The sequence below is a fragment of the Myzus persicae genome, unplaced genomic scaffold (assembly GCF_001856785.1).
Source record: "Myzus persicae strain clone G006 unplaced genomic scaffold, MPER_G0061.0, whole genome shotgun sequence".
Taxonomy (NCBI): domain Eukaryota; kingdom Metazoa; phylum Arthropoda; class Insecta; order Hemiptera; family Aphididae; genus Myzus; species Myzus persicae.
Genome location: NW_019103978.1, coordinates 216977 through 236480, shown reverse-complemented (window position 1 = coordinate 236480; position 19504 = coordinate 216977). Strand labels below are relative to the sequence as shown.

The window sequence follows — 19504 nt, the reverse complement described above, 5'->3', positions numbered from 1 at the left end:
ATGGTAAATTGTTCCTGGTAGTTAAATACAACAATCAATCGAAAGTTTTTAAAACTACTTAGAAACCATAGAATTTGATAATAAATGAATTATATAATCAAATAATTATAGAAAATTGATTATTATCTTTATATCCATCATAATTATTCATCGATCTAAATATGAATAGAAATATGATCAATATTTATGAGAACACCGTTAATCGTTATAGATTAAATTTCTAAATTAATAATCCACTTGCTTTTTATTTTACTCCTCAACATCCAAAACTACGAGTTTAATAGATATTGAAATGTAATAAGTGTAAATTGTTTTCATGTTCATAACGAATGGATGTAATATTAATTTTTGAGTTCAGATTCGGAGTACAACTAATATTAAATGCATAATATATTTTTCAATCTTTTAAAACAAATTCATCAATAAATTAGTTCCTTTTAATGAAATATATTTTTTCTTGCACAGAAGACTTTGTCATATGATTACACAATATACAAAATAAACAAATACATATTTAATTAAGTATTAATTTTTCTAAATTTTAACCAAACACTTTCAGGTATATTTACAAAACTTCCGATAACATATTTTATGGGAATTTGGGTTTTATCACATGACATCACTTCGTAGTTAGTTAACACTTCGGACAAAGCCATTTTCATTTCAAATTCAGCAAATCGTTTGCCTGAAATGCATAAACATGTATCATAAACATTGAATGAATACAGTTCGTATGGATTCGTGTGGATTATAAACATATTTAAAAAATGTATGAATCTATAGAATAAGACGTACCAATACAAAATCTTGGACCGTCTCCGAAAGGCATGTAAGTATTAGGTTGAATATTATGTATGTTTTCATCTGAAAAACGATCTGGTTCAAATGCCTCTGGATCAGAATAGTACTTTGGATCGTAGTGAATGGCATGTACTGGAACGACAATTTTAGTTCCAGTTTTTAACTTAATTTGTGTTCCCGGTATTACATAAGACTTAGTCACAACTCGATTTAATGTCACTAATGGAGGATATTTTCTCAATGTTTCTAAAAATAAAAACGAAACCATTAAAGCAAAATATAAGTTAACATACCTGTGACCTGCCAAAGTCCCGTCAAAATAAATTTGAAAGATGTTTCAACAGCTAATCTAATTAAGAGCCTTAAATTATTTATAAGTGTGTTTTAACCATTATTAGGTATTTAAATTATTTACATTATAAAATGTTTTATTAATATAACGTGTTTTTTTTATACGTATTTGTTTTTATAATTTATCCAGAAACGAATATGGTTAATTTGTTAACAGTTTAATTTTCTAAATTAATCCAAATTAAAGGAAATTTTAAATTATGATTAGTTCACAATAATTCTCAATAATATAATCTGAATGAACAGCAAAATATTAAACTGTACCCATTTACCGAGTATTATGGAATATATGCTGCCCTCTATCATTGCAAACTTGAATGAATATTATCTCAGTATAAAGAAACATGTTATTTTTATTTTTATTTAATTTGTGAAGATTAAAATAATTCATTATTATTCTAAATATTTCAATCAATTAATCACTAATATTTAATTACTTTTTGGAACATTTTACACCATATTTTCAGTCATTGAAGTAGTAGATAACATTCAATTTATTCGTGAAATATCTAGTTACAATAAATTATTTTCATTCTCAACAGTCCTTAATAGATCACTTTTTTATACATAAATTAATATTTTTCGTTTGGCTTATTATTTACATGTGATAACATAAATTATCCATGTATTATCGGTGACGGTTATACTTGCGACTCCTGCAATCAGTGTTGCCCAAAACAAGTCAATAATAATTATTTAAAAAAATTAAATTAAATTAAATATTATTAAAGTTTATGAACAATAACTATTTATAGTTTAAAATTCAAAAATTTCAATGAAAATAAAGCTAAACAAAACTAATTAGGACTATGATTATACTTGTAATCAGTATCAATGGTCAGTAATATGCCACTATAAATATCCCTCAAGAAACGTTTCCCAAACAAAGGAAATTTCAGAAATACTCCCATACCCCTTGGGACCATAAAAAATTAATTTATACGAATATGACCTACTGGAGAATCAGTATTTTGTTTCTAGTAAATTTAAAATCCAATTTTTACACTGACGACTGACATAAATTAAGTGTATACCTTGAATTAGACATTCATAATATATTTTTGAATCACCAAAACGTCGTCCTACTCTTATACAATTAATTTTTCGAATACAATATTCGAATATTTAATAGCTATAAATGAAATCAAATATTAAAAAGTAAAAGCAATATGTAAAAATAATAGAAATAAATTCCTATTGTATATATTTCATATTTTTAGTAGATAAAGTTAGTTTGATAAACTGCTTTATTGAAAAATGCTTTATTGAAAAAGAAAAAGTGAATGGGCGTGCTTGGTGAATCACCATGTATATTAAACTGAATAAGTTGTGTAATATGTTATATTTATCATCTGTCACATACCTGCGTTTAGTATTTTTTAAATGTCATCAACAATTTTGATTAAAGCAAGCTACTGACTTGCAAATCATTACTATACGTTTATACTTGAGTATATCTAAAATGCATGATTACTAAAAAAAACCAATTTATCTTTTAATGTACTTTCTATATCAAATTAAAATAATTTAACAATTTATTTTCTCAAAACGTCATCGATACTTCATTTATAATCAATTTCATTCTGATGAATTCATCAGAATGAAATTGATTACATGTAAAATAGTAATTATAACTATATTACTTTTACATATTACACCATGAAGGTTATAATTGTCAAGCTATATCATGTGAACCATTAAACATTAGTCTTTGTCTAAAATGTTGACAGGTAATCATAATCAAACATCTTCTCCCAACACTTTTAAATTGTATATTATCCAAGTGTGAAAAATCTATTTAAAAAAATGTTATTTATATTTTATGGACACACAAAATTAATTATTTAAATTGACATGATACTCAGTTTATTTCTTTTAATGCTAAATTTATCGAGCGGATCATGAGTTGTTTTTTTTTTGCTGCCTTAACTATAGATTACAATAGTTACCTATATTTAGCATATACACACTGGCAATGCAGTCAAATATAATATACTTGTTATAAAACAGTATATACCATTGTTTTTTATGATAGATATTTTAAAGCAGCAGGTCATTTGAATTTTGATAAATTATAAAAAACTATGGAAATAATTTTTACTTATTTTTAAATGCATTATTTCGTGACCAGAAATAAATTGTGAAAAAAATGTTTGAAAATATAACAATATTAAAATTAATAATATTTTCAATTCGAAAATTAAATATAAAAATCACTTATTTATCTTACCTTTAATAACCATGCCCATATAATGAAGTTCGTTAAGACATTCACTATTCATTTGTCCATTGTACTTAGATTTAACTTCCAATATTTCTTTTCGAACTTTATCTTGGACATCTTTTCTTAATGCTAATTCGTACATACAAAAGCTCATTGATGTAGATACTGTTTCGAAACCGGCGATAAATAGAATATATGCATTTGCTACAATATCCATTTCAGTGAATTTTTCTACAAAAAAAAATATCAATAATATATTACAACATTTGTCGAGCAATGTTTTTTAATCTGTTTTACAATTTAATTTTAATCATAAGCTATGCATTAGTGCATTACCATGCAGTGTGATTTTATAGCATTTTTAATTTTATTAAAGTTATTTATAACACATTTTTAGGAGTGATTAAAATATTAAAAACTTGAATAACAATTTTTCAGATGAATTTATTGAAGAATATTAAAATGTCTAAAACAAAGCGTGTCGGTTAGATGATATTGTACGCACATTTGTTGTCTTTATCTTACACACGTACGACATACCAAATTTTCGTTCACCAGTTTTAATAGTGAGCTGATTGTTTTGATATTAGAGTGAAATGATTTATTATTAAACTTTTATGTAAGAACATTATCTGTGTTGGTTTATAAGATATTTTAATTTGAAATTAAATCATGAGCATTTTCTTTAAATTTTAAAATTTTAAAACCGTAAAAACACAGATAATATTCTAACCTAAAAGGTTTTATAATAGGTGAATCCACTCTAATATCAAAACTAACAGCGAACCAAATGATGCTATGTCGTACGTGTGTGGCGTGTAAGACGGAAAAATATAAGTAGGCACGACGCCCTCTTAAGTAAAGATACGAAAAAAAACAGTAGGTATACAAAACCAATGGCTGCTTTACTAAATAGATTTTTTTTCTTTTATGTTAAGAATTGGAATTTTTTCAAACTTTACGCTACAATTCGCACGACTTAGTGCATTACATTAGTCATGGTGGACAAATAGGAATTCATTGAAATCTGGGTATAAATACAATAACCTAAAGGTACTTTAAACTTTAAAGAAATCTCTTTATTTCCAGAAACCACGAAATATTTATCTATATCAAATAGCTCAATTATTGTGCCAACTATTTATAATGAATTTACTTTTTAACATTTTAAGGACCTAGGTTTTGGATCAAAATTTTAGATTTTTAAGAAAAATGCCAATTCATTGTTTATTATGCTATTCATATTTTATCGATTCCACTGAATCACAGCTGTTGTAATTTAAAAAAATATGTTTTATAATATACTGTAATTTTACATTTAATTTCAAATTTTTAATAAAATATTCTACATCATAACCCATTTATTATCAAATTATTCAAAGTATATAAAGCAAGAGAGCAAAAAATATGCCGATTACGAATGCAATGTTATTACTTTTTTTTTAAGAATTCTGTCTAATATTTCTCATGCAAAATTATCATTTCCATATATCTTACATCAAACGGCAGTTATGGATTTGATGTTGCAGATATAATTTTGTTCATCTCCCGACCTTGGCATATAATACCTTAACGACGTAGGTATATTTTTTCTGACAATTTTCTTAATATTTGTCATTAAGGTGATCAAACCCATAGCATATCGGTTAGACAAGACCGATGGTATAAGGTAAGAAAAAAAACGTCTGCGATTTTCTCATTGATTACCTTCGGGTTTAAGATTGGGGTTCAACACCAGATCTTCTCTGGCCTTCATCAGATGCTGTACAAAGTCTTTGCGGTCTTCATTGTGCTTCTTCCGGTATTCGATTGTCTGCTGAAACGCGTCGTGGAAGAACTGGATGGTACGATGCGAGTAGTGATGCACTCGAAATATGCTCAACAGGGACGGCTGCATGAATATGACCGCCACTCGAAGCTTGGACCTCATCGACGGCTGAAAAACGGTTTTCCCGTGCTTCCGGAACTCCGAGTCCGGATCGTTGATTGCGTCCAGCTTCAGGCCAAAAGCGCAGCTTCCGATCACGTCGGTCGAGTATTTGGCCATCATCTCGCGGATTTCGATCCGGCCGGCGTCGTCGTCCAGATTCTTACCGATGGTCGACAGCAGACCGTCGCTGCACTCCTTCACCTGTTCGTTCATGTATTTCAGTTTGTTGGCTGTGAAAGTGGGACTAAGCTTTTGCCGCATTGTTTTCCACCGTTCGCCTCGTGTGAAGAAAATATTATTGTTGAGGGGGTTTGTGTGTGTGCCAGCGTATAGTCCACGGTCCGTGAAATTATTGAAGTCTTTGATCAGTATGTGTCCTGAGGTTTAAAAATAAAATAAAACAAAACAGAAATTTAAATGAATTTCATCGACAAAAAAGCGACACTTGAGTAGGGTGTTTTGCAATGGGTTGAACGAGTATTCGACAGTATGATAAATACCTAAGCATGTACGTAATGAGGATTTTATTTAAATGCATTTCATCATCACTTATGTTTTTGTGAATTTTTAAAAAAATGGAGATAATTTTGACAATAATTCTTTATAACACTCCCAAGTCTCTCTATATCAGAGGTGGCCAATCTTTTTCTTATTTCAGGGGAAAATAACGACTTACTACTTAGAATATCGATCACGAAAAATATGATTATATTTAATTATGTTTACATAGTAGAATTGGTTATATGAACAGTCGACGTAACTGACCATTATGATATAAGTGACGATGAGTATTTAGTGAATGCAGATCAATCTAATAATAACTGATAATACCGTACAAAAACAATATATTATCATAATTATGAATTGTTATTCAAATACATTTACTATGAATCCAAAATAAATGAACCACATTAATCAGATTACATTTAAGTTAAAATTGATTATTCTGATATAATATATTATATATTATATATTATATTATAATGAAATGCTTTCAGTTAATCATAATTATAATATCTTAACTTGTTACAACTTCCATTTTAAATGATAATTTAATGTGTACACTAATGAGATTATTAAAACATTACATAATTAATAGTCTTACCAACAGTGATAATCTCCCAAAAAAAGTTCTTATATTACGTACCAACGTCATTATACTTAAGGTCCATTAAAATTCAAAACCATGTGTAAAAATAAAAGGACAAAATTTGGATAGGGTACAAAGTCCAGGCTTTGTGCACCCGTCTCGCCTAACTCACCTCAACTGTATCATAATGTTTATAGGATTTTTAAAATATGATTAAAAGTAAAGAATTAGTTGTTCACGAAACTGTGACAATATCTAAAGGATGGAAATTTCATTAATATGCATTAACAAATAAAAAAATCCATACAACATCTGAAAATGTGTGTCACGCGAGTGTGTGTAAATAAGAATATTTAGAAACAAACTTTTAAGTTTAATAACGATTACTGTTTATCATATGATATGGAAATTATGACGCATATTTAAATACATTAATATTATATCTACGTTTTAACGATCATATTAAATTTTGTTTTGTCTCAACAAAATATAGTTTATTATTAAATTTAAAATCAAAGACATCAAAGTTATTTCGAAATGTATTTCGATCAACACGAAACGCATTATAATATACGGTGTTGAGCAAAAAACACAATGGTTAAAGGTTATTCATTTTAATAATATTTTATAATTAATAAAAATAAGGCTAAACAAAATCAATAATGAGCACTGGTTTATATTTTAATCACGGAGTAATAACAACATCACTAACTAGTCACTTTTATTATACCTACTCTAAAAAACAAAAATGTAACCTAACCTTTCAATGCCAATAATATAATATCATATTATTAATAATTTAGTGTTGAACAATTCAATAAATGTATATTTATACTGCAATGTGTCAATTTTAAATTACACAATATGAAATCTTTATACATATTGTAATCGTCGATTGATTATGTTGAGTTGTTTCGCCAACACCTGTTACATACCTATTAGTTCTGGATCTTTGACGAGCAGCTGCGGTGTTCGCATCGTATAAATGCCACCAAACCTCTGGTCACCCAGCTCCTTGTAAAGGTTGTGCAACACATCCATGAAGTGCATCCGGCCCAACATGGAGGGCATGGCGTGCCCGAACAACGGCACCGGCGCCGACGGACAGGATATGCCCAGTTTGGACCAATGGCTGTGGGTCCATGTGGAGTACATGTATATGGCACCCAGAAACGCGGTGACCAATAGCATCTTCAAATCGAACAGTTCGTAGACGAATTCAAACATTATCGTTTTGGGTGGAAGACAGACATGCGAAATTAATTTTACTATTCGATCGAACGTCTGCCGGACGACTGTCGACCGTTCTGTTGATTTGTATTAAATCGGGTACATGTGTAATCGTATATCACCGATTAGTAACGCGTTGAAGGTAGCGCCACTAATCTCCAATTAAATTTTTATATTCATCGTATTTATACGTAGGTTAATGTATTTCAAACAGTACCTATACGCCTACACATTTTTTTTCAGTTACCTATTTTATTATTAAACGTCCTTCAATTACGTACATAATATAATTATTGCTGTGCAATTAATATCACATTATGATTGTTATGAACACACCAAACATCTTCACATAACTTCAAGGACGCGTTCCACTGTAGTGCAAACTGCAATTAATGTGTACATATTTATCTATAGTTCACATGCACTTTCCTGTGAGTCTTATTTCTATTCATAAGCTCTAATAACCATGCCATATAAAAATTATGCATAATAAAAGCACATCACATACCTAGTAGTGATAATCGAGTTTTCACCGTTTTTTTATCATTCATACTTAAGTCATTCGCTTTTTCTATTTTTCTGATTTCTTAATAGTATGTATTTATAAACGTAAGGATAAATGACCTAAGACAATTGAAAATGTTTAAGAAGAGTTAAAAGTTCATATTTAATCTACAAGCTCTAACCAATTTTGAATTTGATGATATGCCGTTAAAATATTACTACATTATCATACTCTAATTTTTCCAATATTATATTATGGTTTTTAATTTGTAATATAACACTACTTATACAACGATTACAAGGAATGAATTTACATAAATTATGATTTATTCTATTGTCATAATATGTTATCAATATTATGATTTAGGTAGCTGTAAACAGTTCATACAATACCACTTTGTGTATTAGCAATATACAAAAAAGTAAAAGCAAAGTTTAGAAGAAAACTTTCATGGAAAATAACCAAAAAAAAGAGTCTTAATTACAAAATCATTAGATTCCAAGTTTACTTCGTTTAGATTCTAAACATACACAATATATCTTTCAAAATTCGCTATTTATTTATGAAATTTAAGGGCTGAAATAAATAAACTATATTTGATTATTGGGTTTTAAGGATGGTTATAAGTACGTGTTCAAAATATTTTTGTAGTTAAGATTATGTGCAGCCAAGCAGATAGAACCACTTCAGATCGACAAACGGAGTGAAATTTTAAAATGATACGACAAAAAGTTTCATGTAAAAGTTCTTGAGCCTCATAAATCACAGTTAATTGCATTTAACGTGGTTACATTTTTGGTTCATACGACCCATTTAAGGGGAAAACGATAAAATCAATAAACAATTAAATTAGACAAGCGAGCACTCTAAGCGTATACGACTTTAAATAATGATTATAAATCGAGTATATCCAAACAAAGTAAAAAACCACATAAAACACGATGAGTATCTGAATCAAAAAAGTTAAAATTAATAATCTATTTACTTCGATACTCAAGTATAATTGATACTATAACGATTTGTTTTTGTTATTTACGATAAATATATAAAATAAACATAAATCGGTGAAATCAAATGTCATTGAAAAATTCACTTTCCATTTATCTTTTCGTACAACAAAATTATTTAGAATTTGTTATGACATAAAATGTTTTGCTTATACATCACAATTATTTACAAGAGATATTCGTACGATTAATCAAATCACATGAATTTGAGATTATGCATGGAAAAATAAAAATCATAACAAAAAAGTGTATCATTTATTTATTGATAAAATCATAAGATTTTACTTTGTTTAAAATATAGGTGTAAAAGTTTTAACGTTCCTTATTAAACATTAATAAACGATGGCAGCAGAGGAGTAGTAGTGTTCACACAGATCCTCCTCTGCTGTCGGTTCAAACGAAAAAAAAAAAAAAAGGTGTATAAGTTAATGATAAAAAGTAATATTTTTATAATTTTAAAATCTCTAGCTATATTACTAAAATGCACAGTTGGTAATTTTTATATTTGGCATCAACTGCATGGTTTTTACTATGGGGGAAGCTCCAGAACACGTGAGCCTATATGTGCGGCAAGGATTTGCCACTAAAGAACCCGAGTGGTCATCCATCCGGTAACTAATGACACCTGTAAATGCTTGTACTCAAAATACGCTTGTAACTGAAGCCAAACACCAAGCCATACGATTGGTATTATAATTTATTATATTTATTCAATAAATGGATACGCATTGAATATTATTGGCATAGAATTCATCTTAAATAAATAAGTGAATAAAATTAATTTGTACCTTCACAATATAACAATTGTTTTAATCGTGATAAAATATATCACAGTCTCAACATTTTCAAACACACCAAATTTGTGTTGTTTTCAAAGGAAAATAAAATACCGTAGCGATGTTCAGCGATGTACAGTTTTTATTTATAGTATACATAATTAATCAAAAAAATTGAAATCTTAAGAATATAAACAACTAATCATAAGACAATATTTGAAAACAGAACTATTAATACGAATTTATATAATACATACAACATATAATAAGAAAAAGGAAGGAACAATTTATATTTTTAACTTTATAAAAATATTATCATACTTTATAAAATACTACAATAAAATTACATACAAAATATTAGTGACTATTTAACTATAATTTATAACAGTTATATTGATTATTTTATAAACTTCATTCATCATTGGATGACTACCATTGAATAAATGTATAATATTATATAACTATTTCGGTATTATTCAATACTTATAACTTCATAATATAAAGAATACATAATTGCAATGAACATAAAGTGTCCAAAATCAGTATTTTATAAGTATCTAAGTAATTAAGTAAAAGTAATTAAGTAATATAGGTGAAAAAATAACTTTCAAGTATGATTTTAATTTAAAACAATGACAATGGTTTTATAGTTAATCATAATTTTATTATATTATGGCACTGAATAAATTCTTTATATTATAGTTTTGTACCATACAAATTAAACTTGTAAAAACTGGGGAATAATAGTAGTCTCTACTAATAATAGTTGTCGAGAGTACTGGGCAGTTGAGATTGGGAAGGTAGGTCTCTAGATGTGATGTGTTAAATTTTAATTCGGTGATAAATCACAAAAAATACGATGAAAACCGAATCTGAGAGCGGACTATCTGTCCACCTACGAGGATATTTTGTTATAATATATATTTTTTATATTGCTTTAAAGTTTAAATAATTTTTTTCTATCAGTGGTAAAGTATAAGTCAAAGGCTTGAAACTCATTTCCAGTAATTCCCCGGAATTTTCCTAAAACCATTAACGGTGCTATTATACACTGTCTCCGTTTTCCAGGTAAACCCGCGTTACCACTATTCTTCTGAGGATCTGGTGTTTATTAATGACTAGTGAAATCGTTTTACCTCAACAATATTATTTAGTTTGGTGAATACCAAGAAAATTCTGAATACAGACGAAACGGTTTACACGGAGACGGTGTTCATACAATTAGTCATCGTTTCACCGATCGTCACTTGTACTAGGAAATCAGTAATTTGGGTAACTAAATATAGAAGATAATGATAGACGAAAAACACATACATCATTATTAAACTACTAACGCTTCACTCAGAGCATAAAATACTTCTAATATTGTACCAAAAATGTATTTACTTAAATACCGAACTTATATAATGTTTATTGTTATGTTCAGAATCATTAAAATGTATAATATGAGTAATATTATCCATCTCGAGTATACAATATTCATTATTCATAAGCCAAACAAACTGATTTAGTGATTTGAAACCAACATACCTATTGAATGATATTATGTTTGTCTGATTAAAAATTATTAAATTATGATATGGTAATTTAAACTAAGTATTTATGATACATTGATACGCAAAACCAAAAATATTATAATCTATGAAGAATTTAAAAATATTGTTCACTTTAATGTTTTTATATTATATTGCTCACACTCTACGCCGTGCCGTTCAACGCAAATTATGGAAAACAATATTCAGATAAGCAGCTTAATATTATGATTTATATTTTATAATTTTAATAATATTAACGATTATTCAAATATAATAACTCTAACTACTTTAAAACTAAAAATAAATGTAAAACGTTCTTAGTCAATAAGTTGTACTTTTTAAATAAAACAAAAAAAAATACATTTTAAAATTACATTAGACTTTTTCAAAAATTAAAATTCAATTTCTTCTGATTTTTTTTTTAATACTTTAAAATAATATTATTTGATACATATTTTTGGCATCAACTACAACATTATTAGCCAATTCGACTATATATTTACATTTATTTTTGAAAAAATATAATTTGCTAATGAAGTTATTATATTTCATTTATTTATTTGTTTAGCGTATATTGTAGTCAACAAGCCAAACTGTTTTTATCAGTGCGAGGTTTTCTTATTGAGTTTCCAGTAAGTAGTTGGTATATTTTGTGTCTTAATTCAGTATATTGTTAGAATTCGAGAACTATAATATGCGTCATTGTGATGAGGGTCTGCCAACTGAGTATAAAAGTGGATCTTGATATTACGCATTATTATAGATAATTTTCACAATTATTCTGTAAAAATCACTTGATGAAATCAATATGATAATATGGATTATCCTTCAATTTAGTCATATAATCATACAAAACTTTAAAAACCAAGATAAAGCTGTTATTGTTTAATCATAATATTTACCTTGTACAAATAAAATATCCATGTAAATTGGTTTTGTTGTTACGTTCTGTCACTTGGTTTGCTCGATTGAAATGAGACGAAACTGGTACCCAAATAATTTTAATACAATATATGATGACGTATTCGGTGCACGTTTTGTCTATAATTATTATTATCATCACGATATACGTCGACGTTTATTAGCTGGTCTACGTCGTTCGTTGCAGGACGTCATCGTTGTCGTCGTCACCAGTTTGTTTCCCCATCCTGTGTAGTTTTCGATCGTTCGAACAAAAATAATATTAATAATATTATGACGTGACGTTTATCGCCACGGTGAAGCTACCACGGGTACCTTCTTGGGTTTCCTGTGCGTGAGAACTGTCGGCTGGATCGAAAAGTCTCCAACTGATTTCCTGTGGACATAGAATGCCTCTGGCTTGGGCGCCGACGGACCTCCGGCGCCGGAACCTGGGTCCGGAACTCGGCGGACGCGGAAGTGCAGCAGCAAGAGGCCTCGGTGCATTTCGAGCCGCAATCGTCGAGTTTATAGACGGGTACGAGTTTTGCGAATTTTCGTCGAACTTGCAGATGATGCCGAAGTTATTAAACAATCATTATTACATTATTATATATTACGATCTGTGATATTCCGGGGTGTGATCGTCCACGTATCGATGAGATGTGAATAGTATTTAATTCGTCGCCACAACGCCTATATTAAAGGCAATCGGTATTCGTAGACAAATGTCGAATTTGGCAGGGTATTTGAAAAAGATTGACGCACGGTGCCTGTCCTTTAACAAACTACAGCAGAGGGCCGCCTCGTGATTATCGAACAAGTCGACCGTGGTCCATGAAACGCGTAACTCTTATACTGTAATAATGATAATAATATGATGAATATAATACTGTTTTGATGCGCTCTTATTGTTTATCTGAAGCTCACGCCTGTTTGTTTTATGCGGGTCGCGATGGATGGCGGGCTGGGTGAGAGATTAGTCTTATCTCGGCCGTGACCGACGCGCCATATAGCTATGTATTCAAACAAAAAGCGCGATTGCTGCCAAGACATTTGTGTTCATATCTATGTATTTTATGGGCGTCTAAGGCCAAATGATCATCTGCTCCACATCGCTAAGCCACGGTAATCCGCTCGGACCGAAATAATAGTTGTGTGGTTCAAAATGCCTAATCGAAAACAAGAGATCTTGTGAATTTGACGTATTTTCCCAAGACTTTTAGGGTAACCAAGATTAAGATGAACAGGGGCCTAGAAAAATCTAATTGGTATATATTATATGCCTTCTCTCAACAATCTCCCCTGCCCAAAAAGTAATTTCAAATTGTTACCTCAAATAGTTATAAAAGTCGTTTGAAATTAAAAAAACAAGGTGAGTACACGTTAATAAAACTAATAATAAGTTTTTACAAAATGCTAGGAGACTCTCTACTCGCTTTGCTCACCAACCACCTGAAGATTCAAAAATCCCCGTGGAACTACGCCTACCCTTACAGGTTTCTACGGACGGGTGACCCAACGATGGTGCACCTTTGCATTTTGAAATTAAATATCTGTAATTTAAAATATTTAAAAATTAGGTATGTATGTGAAATATAAAATAAACAAAACTTGTTCATATAATAGAGAGATTACATATAATAATATTATGCATATAATAATGTATAATAATATTATACACGAATGCACCAAAAATCTTAAATCTTTGACAGAAAACATTATTATAAATGAGTTAATCATCATTTTTCATCACTGTTTTTTCGACAAATAGTCTTTAATACATGATATATTTCTAAATCTATTTTATATCTTACTAGACCTTATATTATATCTTTTATATACGTTTTTATCTTTCTCGTATTATCCTCATAGGTGGCATATCACAATAAAACTATAATATATACATAATTTACTCATTATATAATTATTTATAATATACAAATACAATTAATCATGACATGAATCATAGACAATTTACAGCCAACTCCCTATAATAACATGTCTATATTATATTCATGATAATATATCTAGAAATATTTTTACAAACAACCATTATAAAAAAAATCTACCCACGCTAGGTTTCTTTATTGTACATAACTTTCTAACCAAAATGCATTCCCAAGAAATATTATTCTATTCTGTATTTTCTTTTGAACGAATGTAAAAACAGACCTCATCGTAAAGTCCTCAGATTCAATATTCATAAGATATCATGTTGTGATATGGTTGAACTTAGACTGTAGGTATTTTAGAATATTAGACAGATCGGGTACGATTTACATAAACAATGTTCCACTAGACTATAATATCACTCATGAAAAAACTCTTACATAAATAAAATATTATTTAATATGAATTCACTGGTATAAATATATGGTTAGCTCTACACATCGCAAATGTCACTACAATACCTACCTGTTACCATGTATTATCTATAAATATACGTAATATCAGTTTAGTCTGAAGATAGAATTATATTGTATAATTATTCTTGAGAATCAAATGTATTAGTGTCTCCCGACAGTTTGTAGTTTTTTTAGTAAAGAATAGCATTCTATATAAAAAAAATTAAACATTTTATGTGCACATACCAAATTTAATCATAAATATAATATGGTTTAAGATTAAAATACATATTATGAGGTCATGGCGAATAAAAAAATAACAATCTTAAATTTCACTTGCGGTTGGATTTAATAAATAATTATGAAATGGAAATATAAAAAAAATATATTTTTTATAATTTGAAATGAAACTTATTAAAATTGTCATTTGTTGAGGAAAAACTATTTCATTTTTAAAAAAATTGTATGTATCATGAAATTATTTTCAAAAACAAGCATATAACCATATTATGTACAAAACTGACTTAATTGATATTGCACCATATTCTATTAAAAAAAAATATTATAATCATATCATACTCACGTTAAAAATATTACATTGTATACTATTTAGGCAGTAAGTGCCTCATAGATATTAACATTTTGAAACACAATTTATTTTAGTATTTCTCTAAAAAATATAATTGTAAAAACCAAAATATTATATAAATTAATAAATAAAAATGTATTATGAGATTAATTGTTATAGCCTGTTACTCGAGCATCGAGGCTTATATAATAATGAATAGCACACAATAATAATATATTATTGCAATAAAAATTTCAATTTATTCAGCTAAAGAGTTACAATAATATTCGGTTATAAGCAATATTTCTGTGAGTATTTAATTTTTTATTATGAATTCGAAATAAAACAACCTTAAGAAACCAGAACCTTAAACCCAGAACGTTGGAGGGTTTAAAAATATAATAAAGTGTACAGTTTTTACTTTTCCCCCGTCGATTGTACATCGAAAACAGCGCCTAACATATATCTCGATTTATTTTCAACCGATGGGTTTTGTATAAAAAATTAATGACTTTCCAATGCTCTTAAATGGAAATCCTACTGAGGATTAATGTTTTTCTGAGAAAACACTCATATATATGTACATCTACAACACATGTGTATATATATTTATAAGTACATAGTGCTAGATTTATTTTTAAGTCTCGTGTAGCTCCATATACCTACAGCGAGCGGTGGATATAGCTTAAGTAAACAAAGTCAGTGCAAGGAGCACTAATAATGGTTGCATCAGTGGTCGGTCGGACCCTAACCTAACCTTTAATGAATATGTTGTTTTTCTATTTAGTCTTATTTTTAATCCTTGTAGCGCGAAATGTTCATACTTCAGACAAATAACGGCAATATTACAATTTACAACGCATTCATTGTACAAATGTATTATTACCATAGAAGGTGATTGTATTATCCGGAACCATGCAATATCTTAGAAAATAATAAATGACATTTTAAAGTTATTCATTTTTTATTTTTAAAGTCCACAGTATTCGTTGTTAAAAATTAAATTAAATATGAATTTTTATCTTTAAAAATATCACCCAGTTAACTGTAAGACATAAAATTTTCGAAATGACGTCAAGGTTTATACTTAGGATCTTAGCGTTTCGTAATAATGACTATAGTATTCACATTTATTTTATATAATGTGATAAAAAATTAATACATTGTTATTAATAAAAATAAATATATTTCATATGTTGAACAGTTTAGTGTGTTTTTTATACACATAATCATTGTTTATTATTTTAAGATAGAAAAAACAACAGTGCTTGAAAGATTCGATTGTGATTATGTTTTGTAAACATTCAAAAAAAATATTTAATTCATATATCATCAGAAAAATGTAATTAGCAAGTGAACAATTAATGAACAGCTTTAAAATTATTGAATAAAGCATAAAGTGAAGTTAAGACTAAGAATGTATAACAATATTTTTAAATATCAATAATAAGTAAAAATTAACAAATTCAATAACAAAATATGCTATTGACAAAATCACTCACTTATCGACTATCATTAGTTAGTTATTAGTATTTTTTTTTAAATGTTAACCAAATTCCGTTTTCTGGCATTGTAATTATAGCCTTTTTACTAAATCGTATAGGAACTTCAGTCTTTTCACACGGTTCTATTTCAAATTTAGTTAAAATCTCAACCAAAGCCAATTTCATTTCGAGCTCAGCAAAACGTTTTCCTATTGAAATAAATATACATTTTTTACATCCAATAGTAAAGGTATTCCATATGGTTATTTTAATAATTTACCTATACAAATTCGAGGTCCATCGCCAAACGGAAGATAAGTACCACTTATACGTTTGCGTTTTTCTTCGGGTGAAAATCTTTCTGGATCAAATAATTCAGGATCCGTAAAATACTTTGGATCGTAATGCAGTGAATAAATAGGAATTATTACTTTTTGGTCCTTTTCAATAGTTAATGAATCGTTTGGTACGTGATATGTTTGTGATGCTTTTCTGAATAAAGCAAAGGTTGGTGGATACTTACGGAGTGTTTCTAAAAGTTATAATATTTATATACTTACATTTTCATCTTAATTTTTGTACTAAGAAAAAAACAATAATATTATAAAAATAATCAAAACAGTTTTAATAATTACTAAAATATGCAATACAAAATTATGAAGATTATAGATTAACACTATATTTTGTTTATTTCTTTAAAATTTTGGACTTCACTCGTCTAGAAAAGTATGTAATCATATTTATGTAAATAGATTAATGAATTATGATAATTCATTAAATCAAAAAAAATATGTGTTCACAAAATCTCAGAGCATTACAGTTTTTAATTTTAATACAACACATTTTCTTATAAGCTAATTGGGACCATGAAAAACTTCCTGAACTCTCCTCTACCGATCTACCCCAAAATGTCAATACAAGAAATATATTATTGTAATACCAATAGATTTCTCGATTCACTCGAGCAAATAATAAAAATAATGCATTATTCGCATAGTTACCTGCTAAAACCATATCTAAATAGTTTAGGTCTATCAACAAATCGTTATTTATCAGTCCGTCGTTTTTGGATAGTTTAAAATTAATTTCTTCACGCACTTTGTCTTGGATATTCTTCTTAAACGCTAGTTCATATAAACAAAAACTAATAGCAGTGGATACGGTTTCAAATCCAGCAGCAAACATAACAAATGCATTGGCAACAATCTGTGATTCGAAAAATCTTTCTAATAGGAAATAAAATAAAATTCACATACTTAGGTAAAATTAATTTTAAGTTTTCGAAAAAATGAACTTTTACCGCCTTGAGGTATATTTTTATTCAAAACCAAATCGTTTCTTGCTTGTATCAAGGCTTGAACAAAATCATTCCTGACTATGTTGTTTTTTTCCCTATATGTTATCGTCTCATGAAATGCCGAGTGGAAAAACTCAGTTGCGTCCGCTGGGAAATCCTTAAACTTTAGAATATTCAAAAGAGCCGGAGTGATCATCAAACTCAATTCCCTTAAATGTGTTCTTAATGAAGGCATGAACAAAGACTTCCCATACTTCCGAAATGTAGAATTATCATCACTTACGGCATTTAATTTGAGACCAAAAATGCAAGTGCCAATGACGTCGGTTGAATATTTTCCCAAAATGTCACGCACTTCCATTTTATTGTCAGTTTTTGTTAAGTTCTTATGAATATTTTTCATTAGCTCATCACCACACTCTTTGATTTGATCGTACATTAGCTTAAGTTTGCCTGAAGTAAACGCTGGGCTCAAAATTTTCCGAATTAATTTCCATTGGGGATTTTCCATGAAAAATAAATGGTTCGACAAAGGATTTGCTGAGAAATCTGAGTAAATACCACGATTAGGAAAATTTGAGAAGTCTTTGATAAGCACATTGTTAATTATTTCCGGATCGCGGATCATCAAATACGGAGTTCTCATCTGAAATAAACCTCCGTATTTGTTCCCAGCCAGCTCATAGTAAATTTTCCTGTAAAAATCTATGGGATGTTGCATTCCAAAAGCTACATCTAGGAAATTACCGAACAATGGAATTGGCTGAATATAAGGCACGTTGATTTTTTCCCATTTACTAAAAGTCGAAGTACAAAAATAATAAGTAATCATAAAAATTGATAGACTCGGTGCTATTATATTTATCCACCAAATGGATGTGAAAGAAAACATTGTAAGAAAAACACGAAATACAACTAACTCAATACACACGAAAGGCACAACTGTATTGGCTTAAACTATTTTCATTGGATATAAAGTGAATATATTATGAGTTATCCTTGAATAGTTCCATAATTCAATGTCATTTTTAGTAGAGTTTTTTCAAATCACGCGAAAAATGGTAAATAACTACAATTATTTTTCTTTAAAATAATTAACTTAATGAATACAAATCATTAAATTACTAATAGTTATAACTATGATAAGTATATGAAGTCAATTCATAGTTCTTAATAAAAAAAATAGTTGGGGCTAACATAAATATTATAAAAATTCATAACTTTTTATCTTATGTAATTTAGATTACCATTTACCGATGAGGTAATACCATTAATTACATTTGTTTTTGTACGATCTTAATTATAATTATTACTTCTATTTTTCTTGAACGCTCATCAACAATTAATAATCTTTATAAGATATTTTTACTTATAAAATATATTAAATGATTGGACATCAATACAACCAACTACGGATATTTAATGTGAATATAAACTGTCCTACAACATTTATGTTTT

At 28.5% G+C, this 19504-nt stretch overlaps 1 protein-coding gene and 1 long non-coding RNA gene across 2 annotated transcripts; both read right to left on the bottom strand.

Annotated features, from left to right (window-relative positions):
• Window positions 1–412: 412 nt before the first annotated feature.
• LOC111037149 lies at window positions 413–18986 on the bottom strand. Its single transcript, XM_022319531.1, has 9 exons — window positions 18050–18986; window positions 17751–17975; window positions 17030–17281; window positions 16801–16958; window positions 7332–7716; window positions 5084–5683; window positions 3383–3607; window positions 796–1047; window positions 413–685 (listed from the first exon to the last, which is right to left on the bottom strand). The coding sequence occupies exons 1-9, from the start codon at window positions 18936–18938 to the stop codon at window positions 519–521; spliced, it is 3153 nt and encodes a 1050-aa protein (XP_022175223.1). The 5' UTR covers window positions 18939–18986; the 3' UTR covers window positions 413–518.
• LOC111037139 lies at window positions 11836–13886 on the bottom strand. Its single transcript, XR_002604845.1, has 3 exons — window positions 12686–13886; window positions 12352–12597; window positions 11836–12230 (listed from the first exon to the last, which is right to left on the bottom strand). It is a non-coding gene; the product is annotated as an uncharacterized LOC111037139 (long non-coding RNA).
• Window positions 18987–19504: the final 518 nt, after the last annotated feature.